At 42.1% G+C, this 15,715-nt stretch overlaps 1 protein-coding gene across 2 annotated transcripts in view; it reads right to left on the bottom strand.

Moving 5' to 3' along the window:
* SMYD3 (SET and MYND domain containing 3) overlaps positions 1 to 15,693 on the bottom strand; it is a 395,552-nt gene extending 379,859 nt beyond the window's left edge. For both annotated transcript variants that reach the window (XM_064708804.1, XM_064708805.1), the window contains exon 1: positions 15,499 to 15,693. In XM_064708804.1, the coding sequence (XP_064564874.1) occupies positions 15,499 to 15,662 (164 nt within the window). In that variant the 5' untranslated portion in view covers positions 15,663 to 15,693. The remainder of the gene's footprint in view (positions 1 to 15,498) is intronic.
* Positions 15,694 to 15,715: the final 22 nt, after the last annotated feature.

The raw sequence follows: 15,715 nt of genomic DNA, 5'->3' as shown, positions 1-15,715 counted from the left end.
AGTGCAATTCAATCAAAATTACTGCCAAAGCAGCAAAGGGTATTAACTGGCAGCAAAACCCACATATAAGAAATACACAGACTGACTACATGTCTAATAAAATACTAGATATCCACTGGAAGTGGCAAGATTAACTTCTTTCAGCACTGGGTTGCTAACTAAGAGCCTCTATAACTTTTCTGCTATTTTTATACCTGTCATTCTTTTTTTAGTGCTCATCAGCACAACTCATCTACTTTCTTAGCCACAGAAAAGGACATTCTATAGAAAGAGATACTTACCTAAGTATGATGTGCTTATTTTGTGGAAGAAAACCAAAATTAAAAAAAAAAAAAAAAACAAACAAACAGAAGAGCCAACATAATACTGTAAAGGATCTTACTGGTGATAAAATACATTTCATTGCTGTATCTGTTTTACACCTGATACTATACATACCTTGTGTGGATTACTGCACAGCCTCTTTCTCCTGGGGCAAAGGCTTCAGATAAATCAATCATCACATACTGAGTTTCATACAGTGTTTCAAGAAATTGTTTCCATGGCCCTTCCATCTGTTGTGCAGGAATATCAACTACTATGACTGTTTTAATATGACAAGTGGATAAAATTCATAAATAGCTGAATAGCCAGTCTCATTTGCTAAACCAACATAGATGCTTATGACCATAAATCTCTGAAGTGGTTTTCTCTCCCACTTCATTTTTTCTTTTAAATCTTTCAATCTGTTTTTGCTTTTTCAGAAATCTGGACTAAGAGACTTTCAACAGCTGGAGGACAATATACCACAGAAATCAAAGCCAGCTACACAAAGTACAAACCCACAGCGACATTCACTCAATTCTTAAAATATGTGTATCCAGAGTTTGATCAAAAAAAAATCTTAACTTTTTTCCAAATGAAATTAAAGTGTAGTGTACTAGCCTGGCATAAACTTTCTCATCCCATCCAATATTCAATAAAGATTTCAAACACAATGATCTGCAAGGTGGAATTTATTTCTCACACACAAGGTACATAGAAATGGAGGAGATAAAATTTATGAGACATACTTTTATACACAGCAAGTCTTCCTTGGTACGCCACTTATCTCAGAAGGAGTAGCAGGCTCTACTTCTGTGATGGAAAACAGCCATCAACCCACAAAAAGAAGAAAAGGGTCATAGTTTATCATACCAGGGCAGAGTACTTAACACAACAGGGAATGAAAGGGAAAATAAAAACAAACAAACACCACAAAACACAAACAAACAAGAAAGCCTCCACCAAGACAGCACTCCAGTTTGAACCTTTATGTTAAAGTGAGCTGCTTTCAAGCTCTTGACCAATAAATAAAAAGAAGTTTCTGCTCAAGAAGCACAAAATACACTGAATAAGTATTTTACCCTGAGAAAACAGACCGTTTATTTCACACTCAGTATTTCCTGAGACAAATCCCTCCTCCCTGAGGACCATTCTTCACTAAACATCTCAACTTCTTTCTCCCTATTCTATCACGCTCCTTCCCACTACCAAGAATGACATCACCAAAGAAGTTGTCTTTTCAGGTCACCAGTGCACACTCCAAGCAGTTCAATTAGACATTTGAATTAGATTGTATAAATAAACCATATTTGGGTGAATTGTAAGAAGAGGTTTACAGTTTATAAGACTGATTTTACTTCCTCTTTTTATTTAGTGATGATCTTTTACTCCTTTTCTGCACTTCTACATCTTCTGTGATTCTGAGATCATAACCACTCCTAACCACACCCTCATAAGTAGCGATCAACACACTTGCTGGCTTTTTTGCTTTGAATGCTTAAACCAGATGACACAGGCAGCACACAAACACTGCATGAACAGCCAGGGCAAGCCTGCCCTGAGTAAAGCCAAAATTATGTTTCCTACCTTATAAGAAATACACGGACTGACTACTTGATTGAAACATGCCTTGGTAAAGAAATGAGGGTGAGGTATCACGGTCCAGGACATTGCCCTCAGCACTAACAAGCCAGTCAATCCTGCACATCTGAAAGCCCTACTTCTCCTAAAGACATCCATAAGAGCTGAGAAATTCTTCTAACTGTCCTTGGAGTTTCATCTTTAGCTACAGCAGACTAAAGGCCAGCTGCTACCAGCCTGCATAGCCCTGACCATCAGACCTTGACCCCTATTCAATGGCCACTTCAGCTCTATTTCCCCAGCAATAAGCTGATCCAAGGGCACTAACACTTTTCTATTTTGGTAGAGTATGTTTTCTGCCAGTTTGTTTCTCTGCACCAGTGTATCATAGGCCATATGAGCAGCAAAGTGCCAGATGAGAAGCAGAAGGGGGAAGCAGGAAGGAGGGCAAGGACTCGGGGGAGCCTTTCCAGCAGCTCCTAGCCAGCACATCAGGTAAGTTTTCAAGCAGATCCATAACCCACTTCAAAACACGAACGGCTGGGGCAGAGAGACATGCAGAAAATTCTATCAGCCTCACCCATCTAATTTAGGAAAACTCAAAACAGATGTTGCAACTGGTTCTGAAGACAAGATCCTTCAAGGGAAAACAGCACCATTCCATACACCATACAGGCAAAAGCACAGAGTGGCTTTTGAGGACACTTAGTGGAAGCAACCACTAACAATTCATGAATTTCAATACTTATGTGCAAGATATCAGTAACAGTTCTTAAAGAATTTAAACAATAAATTCCTAATGCAGTACAAAACTTTGAGCAATTTTCACATAATTAAAAACTTTGGGAAATATCTGGAAGAAATTGTGTTGTTACATTACCTAGAGATTACCATATTTTAATCACTCATGTTTTTCCCTTCTAGTGCTGATTATAATTTTGTACTTGCACAATTAGAGTTCAACCTAAGGAAATGCATACTAAAGACAATCCAATCCACAAACTTATTTTCATCATTTTATCAATAACCACAAGCAAAGAGTATTTATGCAGAGCATATTAATATTTTAAAACTTTAATATTAGGGACTGCACCATGCAGAACAGAAATACAGTATCAGGTGTGCACTGCAGATACACAGCAAAACCCAAATTGAGTAAAATCTACAAGAATGCTACAACTTAAATGGTCAGTCACAGCCTGACAGGACAACAATTCTGATACCATACTTTTCAAATTAAAGAGCAGTATAAGCATGAAAATTGTATACATAAAATCCCAACACAGTAATAGCTTTAGGGCCCTTTAAAGCATGTCTAAAATTTTCATTTTCCATGAATGACAGGCACGGCAATAAAAACTCTTGACCTGGGAGAATTTATTTTTAACAATGCCTCTCCCTTTTCTGTTTCTCCTGTTATTAACAGGAGCAGAGCCAGGTTGGCAGCAGCAGACATGAACAAGTCTCGAGACCACAAGGCAGGGGAGGAAAGGAAGGAAATTAGCAGTGACCCATATATTACCTAAAGCAACCCCAAAGCAGTGAAGAGGCACCAATTGAAGGCCAAAATACTATGCAATGAAAAGAAGGGTTTACAGCTAACAGAACCTGAATTACATTCTCAAAACAAGCCTCCAGGATAAATAAACAGTCGGTCAAAAGCACCTAACAAGGGATATTGCTAACAGTAACACACCAAAGTGCCGGCCCACTAAAACTCCTGACACACTAAAAGGAGTGCTGTGAGGGAAGTAAACCAAACCAACAGGCAGGCCAGGACAACAACTTAGGAATGCTTTCCTGAATGCCAGAGCTTCCATCTTTCCCCTACTTCAACCTGACTCCAAACAGAAGGAATGGGAGATGGACATAATTTCTGCTCTCAGACCTTCTCTGGACAGGACACTGCAGGAAAGCACAGTCCATGTCTTCACTCTCTCTCACAGAAGACTTTCTGGCAGCACAGGACAGCAGCCTGAAAGCCACTTCTATGGCTCCAGCTGGCATGAGGGCAGAACAAAAAACATTTCTATACTGCTCTTCATAAAGTTGCTTCAACAATATGGGACTAAGTTGAGATGGGGAAGGGAGAGTGCCTTCTAAGGAAAATGCTGCCATTTTTCAGGCAGTCATCCAGCTACAGAGAGAAATGTTACTGGTGGTGGTGGCGTTCAATTTCTCAGGTCTTCGGAAACATTCTCACAAATGCACACAGAACCTGAAATTATGATACTTTGTATAGCTTCTGTCTCACATATAATTTGTTTCACGTGCTTTGCTCTTAGTTCACACTTCAGGTATTTCAAGAGTCAGTGCTGCAATTTCACCCCTGTCAGGATGCTCCATCAAATTATAGCATATTATTCCCAGGATTATCCTATCCTGGAAGTGTGGAAGGGGCTAGCAGCGGGCCTGTTAGCTAAAGGAGCAAGAAGTAAGAAGAAGAAGAAGCTGATAAGGAGCTTTCTCCAAGGCCGTAACCAAGGAGATCGAGAGAAAGAAGATAAGAGCATTCTGCAGCTGGACGAAGCGATTTTAGAAAGTTAGGTGGAGTCAGAGTAACTTTTCACCAATGGCATGATATTGAATTATTGTGGCCAATAGCTAAGGTAGAAGAAGGGTAAACAACTGGAAAGTGTATAAAAGATCAGCCATTTTCATTAATAAACTGTTGCCAAGTGTTACCAACTGAGACTACTTGTGGTCTCTGCTTTATGTCGTGACCGCCTCGACTGCGACATTTTGGTGACGCCGACGTGATAAGAACATAGTCAGTGGGGGCCCATACGGGGTCCTAGCAATTGGCAACCGTGACCCACTGGGACGTAGTGGGGGAGGCGGCGTTGGTGCAGCTGAGAGTGGCAGGTGGAAGCCACAAGGAGGTCCGGACCTGATTCCCTCCAATCAAGACACCTGGAAGTAGGTGAGCCACCAACTAGTAATAATGGGACAAAATTTATCTAAAGAGGAAGAAAGTGTTCTGTCTACATGGAAAGTTCTGTTAAGAAATAAGGGAATTAATACGTCAGACTATGCGCTTCGTAATATATTGCTGTGGGCTAAATCACAGAATCTTGGCACTGATCCCGACACAGCATTTAGTGTTAAGGCATGGAAGAAAGTCGGCGACAGACTTTGGCAAGTCATTCGAGCGGGAGATAAAACAGCTGTTGATTTAGCAGTAACCTGGAACTCGCTCTTTGAGGCTGTAAAAGAATGGAAAGTAGAGAGAGAAACGGAGCAAGATGCGGATGAAGAGTCAGGGCTGATAGAATCTGACGGAGGGGCTGAGGCAGAGGGGGCCTCTGAGGTAGAAGGGGGCTCTGATGGGGAACTTGGTGAAGAAAGTTCAGATGCCATGGGAGTTACCTGGCACGCTGCCAGAGCTTCTGGGAAAGCTGCCAAAACTTCTGGGCAACCTGCCCTAGCTTCTTCTTATCAGACCCCTAAGCCTCCTTATCTCACACCTGCCCAGCAGCTCGCAATGGTGCGTGTATATACTACACCCCTACGCCAGTTAACTGAAATGTCTCTAGCAGAGAGAAAAACCCAGCCGTCCGCCCCCCGCTTCCCTCCTCTCTGGTCCAGCCGTCCGCCCCCCCGCTCCCCTCTGAGATGCTTGGACAACCTGCAAGGATGTATCCTCCTTTACCTGACAGTGACAGCAACAGCGAGTCAAGTGATGAGTCTCCTGCAGTAACACCTGTGTTGGGGCAAGGAGCTCTGGTCCCTTCATCTTCTAAGAGCTCTAGCCTTACTGCCCCATGGACTTTGCCTCCATGCCAAGTCACTGTGCTTCCTCGACACCCTCAGGAGTTTTGGGAATTTGTTAGGAGGAAAGCAGTTGAAGAAAAGAATTGGGACATCATAGAAAGGTTAGGTGCTCCAAGAGTACCTCAGGAGAACAGTGCCAATGCAAATGTTGCTTGTGATAACCCTATGGCTTTTCCAGTTTTCAAAGCAGCTCCTGGAGCAGGACAGAATGACAGTCATCACATCTTCGCCTGGAGGGTTGTGCAAGACCTCCAATCAAAAGTAGCTCAGTATGGTATTAATTCCTCAGAGGTAATGCAGTTAATACGTGTGATTAACGCAGATTTGCTTGCACCTTATGATATCACTCATCTTGCTACAATTCTATTCCAGCCAGTACAATATGGTGTATTTCAAGAAACTTGGAGGCGAGTGGCTGAGCGCACGGCTTTAACAAATATGCAGTTGCCTCAACATGACCCTCGTCATGCTGTGGGTGTTGATGCCCTACTGGGCTCTGGGCCTTTTGCTAATCCAGATTTACAGGCAAGGTGGGATCCTTCGATTTTGGCACAAGCTCAGCAAATTGGCATGACTGCCTTAACTAAAACAATGGAAATGGCAGCTCCAAAGCAGAAATATGTTACTATACAACAAGGGACGAGAGAACCATTTTTGCAGTTTGCAGAAAAACTTGCTGCCGCCATTGAGAAACAGGTAGATGATGAAACTTTGCGAGAGAAATTGTGTGTACAATTGGCTAAAGAAAATGCAAACCCAGACTGCAGAAAGATTATTGACACTTTGCCTGGGGAACCCACCTTGTCTGAAATGGTTACTGCTTGCTCAAAAGTTGGTTCAGTTGAACATAAAATGGCAGCTCTTGCTGCAGTGTTAAGACCTTCAGCAAAGTGTTATAATTGTGGACAACAAGGGCACGTAAAGTCACAGTGTACTGTCCGGAAAACAACATTTAGGCCAAGTGCAAGCAGTGATGTTGTATGCAACCGTTGTGCTAAATCTGGGCACTATGCTAAGCAATGCAGGAGCAAATATCATGCAAATGGTCAGCTATTGCCGGGAAACCCAAAGAGGAGCGCGAAGGGGCGCGTGGGGAAACAAATACCCCAACAACCACAACAGCAAATGCGGGTCTTCCCAGCCCTGCAAAGCTACCCATTTGCGAACAATTCTCAGGGGCAACAAGCGGGTCCGCAGGGATTGATATACCCACCGCTGACACAGTAACCATTTTAACAAAAGAAATATGTAAAGTGCCTCTTGATGCCTATGGTCCGATAGGACGGGGATTGAGTGCGTTTTTGATAGGGAGATCAAGTACTACACTTAGAGGTATTCATGTGCATCTAGGGCTTATTGATGCTGATTATTTAGGGCAGATTCATGCTATGGTATCCATTGATGACCCTCCTGTTACTATTCAGAAAGGAACTTGTATTGCTCAACTTGTACCTTTTGTGAGTTCTGTTCCAAATACAGTGGACCGAAGTCGCGGCACAGGAAGCTTTGGATCGACAGGAGAACCTCAAGTGTTTTGGACTGAGAAAGTAACAGAGAGCCGTCCAGAAAAGACATGCACTCTCACCGCCAGTGGATGTTATCCAGGAACTATATCAGTAACAGGTTTGATTGACACTGGAGCAGATGTCACAATACTCTCACGACTTTGCTGGCCTCAATCCTGGCCTCTTACTCGTGCAAGTTTTGGACTCCTGGGATTGGGTGGTGCTACAACAGGTGGCCTGTCAGCCATTGTAATTAATGTAAAACATCCTGATGGCCAACAAGCTAACATCAGACCCTATGTTGCCGATGCTCCTCAAAGTTTGTGGGGACGAGATTGTTTATCTCAATGGGGTGTCAAAATTACTACGGATTTTTAATGGGGGCCACTGTGTTGCAGGGCAATGAACGTCCAGTTGTACCCCTGACATGGTTGACAGATAAGCCTGTCCGGGTTCGCCAGTGGCCCCTGACTACTGAAAAGCTTACTGCCCTGCAAGAATTAGTTACAGAACAATTGCAAGCAGGACACATTGAGGAATCATTCAGTCCCTGGAACACCCCTGTTTTTGTAATAAAAAAGAAATCGGGAAAATGGAGACTTTTACATGATTTACGGCAGATAAATGCTGTAATGGCAACAATGGGAGCTTTGCAACCAGGCCTTCCTACACCCACGATGATTCCACAGGAATGGCAAATAGTTGTCATTGATCTAAAAGATTGTTTTTTCACTATTCCATTGGCTGAGCAGGACAAAGAAAAATTCGCTTTTACGGTGCCTTCTATAAATCATGCGGAACCTGATAAAAGATATCAATGGAAGGTACTCCCACAAGGCATGAAAAATTCGCCAACTATTTGTCAATGGTTTGTGGCACAGGCCTTGTCAAAAGTGCGGGAGCAATTTAAAAACTGCTACTGCTATCATTACATGGATGATATCTTGTTGGCATCTGACAACAAGCAACAGTTGTCAGCTCTTAGACAATGTGCTGTGACAAATTTGAAAGCCTTTGGTTTGATCATTGCTCCAGAGAAAGTGCAGGAACACATGCCTTGGAAATACCTAGGTATGTTGCTGACCAACACTCAAGTTATGCCTCAACCTGTAAAGTTAGACATTGATGTTAAAACTGCTACTGATGTACAGAAATTGGTTGGTTTAATAGGTTGGATTCGATCATATTTAGGCATAACTAATCATCAGATGCAGCCATTGTTTGATTTGCTTTCAGGCATCACTTCCTCCACTGATGAGAGGCAATTGACCTCAGCGGCAAAAAAGACCCTAGAAGAAGTTGAATTAGCCCTAGCACACAAATTTGTTAACAGGATAGATCCCTCTGTTGATGTTCAATTGTTTATTTTGAAGGACCATGAAATACCATGTGGAATATTGTGTCAATGGAATGATAATTGGGAAGATCAGTTGCATATTCTGGAATGGATATTTTTATCTTTCAGATCTCGGAAAACAGCTCCAGGACTTTATGAGCTTTTTGCAGATATTATCATCAAGGGTCGCAGGCGTTGTCATGAGATTTTGGGACAGGACCCTGTGACCATTGTGATACCTGTACAACAGTGGTATTTCGAATGGTGCTTTCAAAATAATCATGAATTGCAATCTGCCTTATCTTGTTTTACAGGCCAAATCTCGTATCATTTGCCTTCTCATCCTGTTCTAACACTGACTAAAGAGATCCCTTTTGAAGGCAAGCAAATTTGTTCTCCTGTTCCAGTGGAAGGTATAACAGTTTTTACAGATGGGTCCGGGAAAACCGGAAAAGCAGCTGTGGCTTGGAGAAAGGATGATCACTGGGAATATCAGACAGTGATTCAGCAGGGATCTCCTCAATTGGTTGAACTTTCTGCTGTTCTTTTGGCTTTTACTTTGTTTCCTGGTTCTGTAAACATAGTTACTGATTCAGTTTATGTTGCCAATTTGGTTAAGCATTTAGATCAAGCAGTGTTGTATAATATTCAAGAGAAACCATTGTTTACCATATTAGTGAAGTTGTGGACAGTTATTGGTGCTCGAAAACATTCTTACTTTATTATGCACATTCGCGGCCATACATCATTACCAGGATTTTTTGCTGAAGGCAATGCCTATGTAGATTCTTTAGTAGCTGCTGCTGCAATCAAAACTGTACCCAATGTGTTGCAGCAGGCAATTTTATCCCATCAATTTTTTCATCAGAGTGCTCAAGCTTTACAGCAGCAATTCAAATTGTCTACTGCTGAAGCAAAGTCTATTCTTTCCTCTTGTCCCGACTGTCATATGACTCATGTTACTCAGTATTATGGTACCAACCCTAGAGGTCTTTCTGCGTTAGAAGAATGGCAAACTGATGTTACAAAAATGCCAGAATTCGGTCGCTTTAAGTATATTCATGTTACAGTTGATACTTTTTCTCATGCAATGGTTGCTTCAGCATTCACAGGAGAAAAAACTCGAGATGCTATTCATCATTTTTATCATGCCTTTTCTATTCTAGGTGTTCCGTGTCATGTAAAAACAGATAACGGCCCAGCATATGCTTCGCACAAAATGCAAGCATTCTTTCGTGCTTGGGGCATTGAGCATTCAACAGGTATTCCACATGTCCCCACGGGCCAAGCAATTATTGAAAGAGCTCACGGACTTCTTAAACGTCAGGTTCAAAAACAAAAAGGGGAATGCAACAGGAGCCACCTCAAGTGAGATTAGATAAAGCTGTTTATGTGTTAAACTTCTTGCGTCCCCTACCTGACTCACAGTTATCTCCAATCTTTTGCCATTTTTCTTCTTTGAATTCTAAGCAACCAAATTTCCATAGAAATGTCAAGGTATGGGTCAAGGATTTGATTACTGGTATATGGTCTGGTCCAGTGGAACTGATAACCTGGGGAAGGGGTTATGCTTGTGTTTTGACAGATAATGGCCCTCGATGGGTTCCTGCTCGCTGTGTCAAACCTTACCTAGAGCGTGTGGGAAAGGACAGGATCGATGGTTCTGCAGCTGAAGCAGAGCGTGCAGATGACACTGGCTAAGACCATATATCGGTACTTGAAGATGGATGAAGGACAGGAACAATTGTATTAAGAGTGGGAATTTTGTTGATGGTTGTGATTGTGATTTTGTGTGTCCCCTCTCTGCTTGGGTTTTTGCAAAGGGCCCTGCAAAAATCCATAGCAGCTGTATTTACAGTTCAAAAACAAAAAAGGGGGAATTGTGGAAGGGGCTAGCAGCGGGCCTGTTAGCTAAAGGAGCAAGAAGTAAGAAGAAGAAGAAGCTGATAAGGAGCTTTCTCCAAGGCCGTAACCAAGGAGATCGAGAGAAAGAAGATAAGAGCATTCTGCAGCTGGACGAAGCGATTTTAGAAAGTTAGGTGGAGTCAGAGTAACTTTTCACCAATGGCATGATATTGAATTATTGTGGCCAATAGCTAAGGTAGAAGAAGGGTAAACAACTGGAAAGTGTATAAAAGATCAGCCATTTTCATTAATAAACTGTTGCCAAGTGTTACCAACTGAGACTACTTGTGGTCTCTGCTTTATGTCGTGACCGCCTCGACTGCGACATGGAAGCACAAAAACATAATCGCTCCTAATATTTACAATGTGATTAATAATATTTTTTATATTCCTCTACTCAATAAGAAGTTATGCATCTTGAAAACTACTGGAACTCTGTCTAGAATTTTGACTGGCATTGAAGAGACACCAAATACATCATATATCTCACGTTTTAAAAACCTTATTGACTCGGCACCAAGCCATGTTGACCAACTTTATTCATTTATATAATAAGTCTAAGAATTATATTCTTACATATCTTTAAGGAATTTTAAAACATTGTTCCGTTCTATAAAAAACCATGGAAATACAGTATTCTACAGGAAGGAAAAATCCAAAACATCTTTTTATACAAGCAAACTATAAAACATAGACATTTGGATATTGTTTTATATTTAAAGAACTATAATACTTAACTATCTTCATTTGATGACAAGTGATGAAAAGTTAAAAGTCAAAGAATGCATCATCAAGTATTCATTTTCCACACTCTAGAATCCCTGCAGAACAAAATATATGTATACAAGAACACCTAGAGCAACAAAACAGGGTGTTTTCAAGAAGTTAGCCTAAATTTAAATCTATTTCTGTATTAACCAGCAACAGAAGTATTTTTCAGATATAAATACAGAGGCAGCGTAGCTTTTACAGCCTTGTGCATTACTCGAAGTTGCGCATATGCTAAACATCACATAAAAGACAGCATCCATCAGCTTGCACCTAATCACCCAGCAAAGCTGGAAGCAGCAGAACTCAGGGGCTGTGCTGAAAGAGACTCCCTGTTTGGGGCTTAAGGAAGCATCTTAGCTATTGGTGAATGAGAGAACCTTCATGGAGAAACGCCCATTGCTGGAAAGCCAAAATAATGATCTCCTCTCCTCTCTTATCTCCCTGCTGCAGTGTGAAAGAGGTACACTTGAACAGCTAACAACCAGCTCTCCTCAGGCAGAACCACACAACTCTAAGCCACACAGGATCACAAAATCACAACCAACCCCCGGTCACTCTCTGAGTCAAATCCTGCATCTCTCCACTTAAAAAATTCCATACCGTGGTTAAAACTTAACAGTATTTTTGTACCTTCGGGCTGCAAATAACTTTGAGACTCCACATTCTAACAATAGTATGCCAACTTGCACGGTGATGAAATAACTCAATGTTGTCGTAGTAGCAGTGAATATATTAGTAGGAATAACAATAACAAAGCAGCCAAATTAAGAATGTGTCAATGGCTGAAGACAAGGACTGAACGTAAAGGTGTTTCCATTTGGCTATTTTTAAATCAGGTGAAATTAAGCAAGGAGCAGACAATTGCTGTCCTGTGTTTAGTGTACTGTAATCACCCAACTATTCAGCTTGATTATATTTCCCATTCTGCAATAATGTTTGCAGTCTCATCTAGCTTATCACCACTCCTAGCTTTTTTTGTTCCCCCCCTTTTTAAATACGTTTAAAAAGCTTATAGTCATTCAAAAACACATTCATACTTCCCCTTAACCCACTTCCAGAGCCTGAACCTCTGACCTTACCCAAACAAGAAACACTAATGCCTTTTATTTTATAGTCTATACATAATGTTACTCATTACTTATTTTCATATATTTATTTCCCTCGAAGGTATAAATGTTAAAGCACTTTGAAACAGGGTGGTGCTCTTTTTCCCTACTTTTTCTGAGACTCAGATTCTATAAAGTTTGTTTGCTTACTCCTAAGCATCAACTAAGACTTAAATATTCTTGCAGTGGATTCTTCCAACTACAAGGCATCACAGAAATGTTTTGTGAAAAGCAAACAAACACCAAAGATATCACTGACTTTCACTTAATTTTGGTACCCCATCTATAAAAAGCTGCGTATATCTTCAATTCAAAATCTGAGAGTCAAACCAACATTAAAGAGGTATTAAAGCATGGAAGAACCTATAAAGAAAACTGCTAATTAGTAAGAGGAAAAAAAAATATTTTCTGTTGCATTCCCAAGGAAATTGTTGGAAAAAGATGCTGGCCATTCAAATTTTGTCACACTACAAATACTCTTCCAAAAGATGTACCATCATGCAGTACATCATGTTTTACTAAGACACTGATTCCATAGAAATACACACTGCCACCACTCTATCAAAACTTGTATTTCAGAGCAAATCTTTATTATGTATCCTATTTCAGGGCAGGTTTTTTTTATCATTTCTAACAGAATACCATTCAAACAGCTACACTATCATATTAAATCATCTACAGCAGAGCATTTCAGCCCAGCCTTGTATAAAGAAAACCAACATGAATCTCTTCATTAGAAAACATAAGGTTCTATTTGAAGTAAGAAATCACAAAAGGGGAGACAGTGACAAAAATCTGCTATCTGCACTACATACGATAGACCTAAAAACAATGACTGGAAAATTTATTGTCACTCTAAAAACAGTACTAACAGCCCAGTAAAATAAGGAAGGGCTCAATCTTTCTACTATTAGATGCACTAAGTGTGTGTATATATGTATACATGTGTGCGTGTATATGTATACATGTGTGCGTGTATATGTATACATGTGTGCGTGTATATATATGTATGTTCTTGGATATAAATGCTTCAGCACTTTAAATCCACAATAACATTCTCTTTAATTGAGGCAAGACTAAGCAGAACTACTGCACTATCTGAGCTTTCCTTTCTGCAGCAGAGCAGCAAACTGCCCCCAACAGCCAACCTTACCCTGCTTTGGTACATCAGACCCTTGCTGTAGGAACTTGGCCAAGGTCACAGAGTAAGTCAGCACCAGCACAAGCCTGTGACCCCAAATCCTGGCAAGACAACGCTGCCTCTCAGCAGGCAGTCCAGAAGGAAAATGCTCTGCACTTCACTACCCATCTTCTGGCTCACCCAGCACTTCTCATACAGCCTAAAACTGCATCAAACAATAATCACTACTACAAGCAGAGACAAAAGTATAGAATTACACATCAGTGTAAAACCTCAAACATTAATTGCATCTATAAAAGGATAGCTAAAACACTAAATAAACGTCAAGAACTAAACTTTTTTTCAATTTGTGTTCCTGTACTGCCACCTAAAGATCAGAGTGAAAAACAGGAACAGCAGTGGACAACATGACTTATCTGTATTCCTGGAAAAGAACAGTAAGGTTTTTCTGATATCTCACTTTGAAAAAAGACCACACCAGGTTCAACCAGATCAAAACCAGATTGATCAAATAGTTCTATTTCACATCACAGTTCAGCAGTACTTTTACCAATTCCCTAATTTCTATACATTTAGAAAAAAAATCTCTGTATTTATGTATAGATATCCTTTAAATACACAAATATCAGCTTGGACAGTCTTGATCTATAAACTCTGTCTAGCCACAGCATATTTCGCAAATGAAGACAGAGTGGCGGAAATATATTTTTGACTTCCTTATTTATTTTTTTAAATTTAACTGCTATCACTATGTAGGAAAAAAACCTCAAAACCACAAATTAATAACCTCTTGTGATACAAGCTGGTAATACCATTACTTCTCCCAACACAACATGCCCTTGTTACACACCTACATCCCAACACCTCAGATTCACTTTTATTCCACCTGTTGGTGCACTCAGCCTGTCCTCTGAAGTCTGCAGCCTCTCACAACTCCAAGCAGAAAATGTTCCACCACCCCGATGGACTCTGATGCCACGAGTCAGACTTCACAAACATAACAGCTAAATATCTTTTCAGCTTAGTGGTTTGGGGCTTTTTTTTAACAGGTTTTTGGTTTGGTTGTTTTTTTTTTTTTTTCAATATGCTGAAGATGCAAGATACAAGCATCACCTGGAGTAGATTGTCAATTTTTTCTTTGATTAAGTGAGACCCATATTAGACCCATATTCTCATGCCTGTAAAGGACATGAAGCCAATCACTTGGACTGCTTCTACGAACAAAGCTCCAAATATTTTCAAAATAAGCCTCTTCTCCCCGTCAAAAAAAAAAAAAAAAACCCAAAAAACAAACCCAAAAAAAAAATCAAGCGAAAGCAAAACCTTAAAAAAGAAAAGTTAGCGGTATCGAATTTTCTCCTGTCTCTCTTCTTCACGTCTTGGCAATTACACAGGGGTTTGACTCATCTAGCAGTATATTTCAGGTACTAATACACAGATATTCCTTTAACAGCTCTGCCACAACCCAGCTTGCTGGGAAACCGCTCCAGTTTAAAATTCTCTTTTGTTCGTTTCCTTCTAAACAAACACAGAAAGTTACCATGTGTTTGTCAGGTTCCACTTGCAGGGGCACAAGTGAGGAAGGCAGCCATTTATTTACGGCACGTCTCCAAGCCACGTGCCCTTTATCGGGACAAACCTGCCCCGGGGACACGGAGCTCAGGGGGGCCGGGGCCGCCTCCCCTCGGCCCCGAGCGGAGCCCGGACCCTCCCGGCACCGCCGGCCCGGCGGGAACACTGCGCGGAGCGGCGGCACCGCACCGACAGCCCGGGAAACCTCCTCAGAACAGCAGCGCCCGGGAGGAGGCGATATCCTCAAAAAAGCCGTTTAAAAAAAAAAGCCCCCAATTGAAAACAGCGGCAGGAAGCGGCAAGCCCCGCACCTCCGCCCTGGCAGCACACAGCCGCAGGAGCCTGCACAGCCCGCCTCAGCCGGCTCCCCTCCCCATCCCGCCCCGCCGGGCACAGCCGGCTGTTCTGCGGGCGCGCACTCCCGACCCGCGGGCACGGCGCGGCGCGGCCCCGCCCCGGCGGAAGGGGCGGCGCTGGCTGCGAGCGGCGCGTTCCCGCCGGTACCTGCGCAGGCAGCGCTCGCACACGCTGCCCAGCTGCTGCTTGCTAAGCACGTAGACGAAGGGCACGTCGCGGTAGAGCAGCTCTCCGGGCCGCACGCTCCGGCGGGAGCGGAGGCCATTGCCCTTGCCCGGGCTGTGGAAGCGCTCCAGCGCCGCCGGCTCCATCCTGCCGCGCGCGCCGCCACCGGAGAGGGGAGCGCGGCCGCCCCGCCCGCCGG

This window comes from Zonotrichia leucophrys, chromosome 3 (assembly GCF_028769735.1).
Source record: "Zonotrichia leucophrys gambelii isolate GWCS_2022_RI chromosome 3, RI_Zleu_2.0, whole genome shotgun sequence".
Classification (NCBI taxonomy): Eukaryota; Metazoa; Chordata; class Aves; order Passeriformes; family Passerellidae; genus Zonotrichia; species Zonotrichia leucophrys.
Note: the sequence above shows the minus strand (reverse complement) of the source record. Positions and strands in the feature narration are given on the sequence as shown.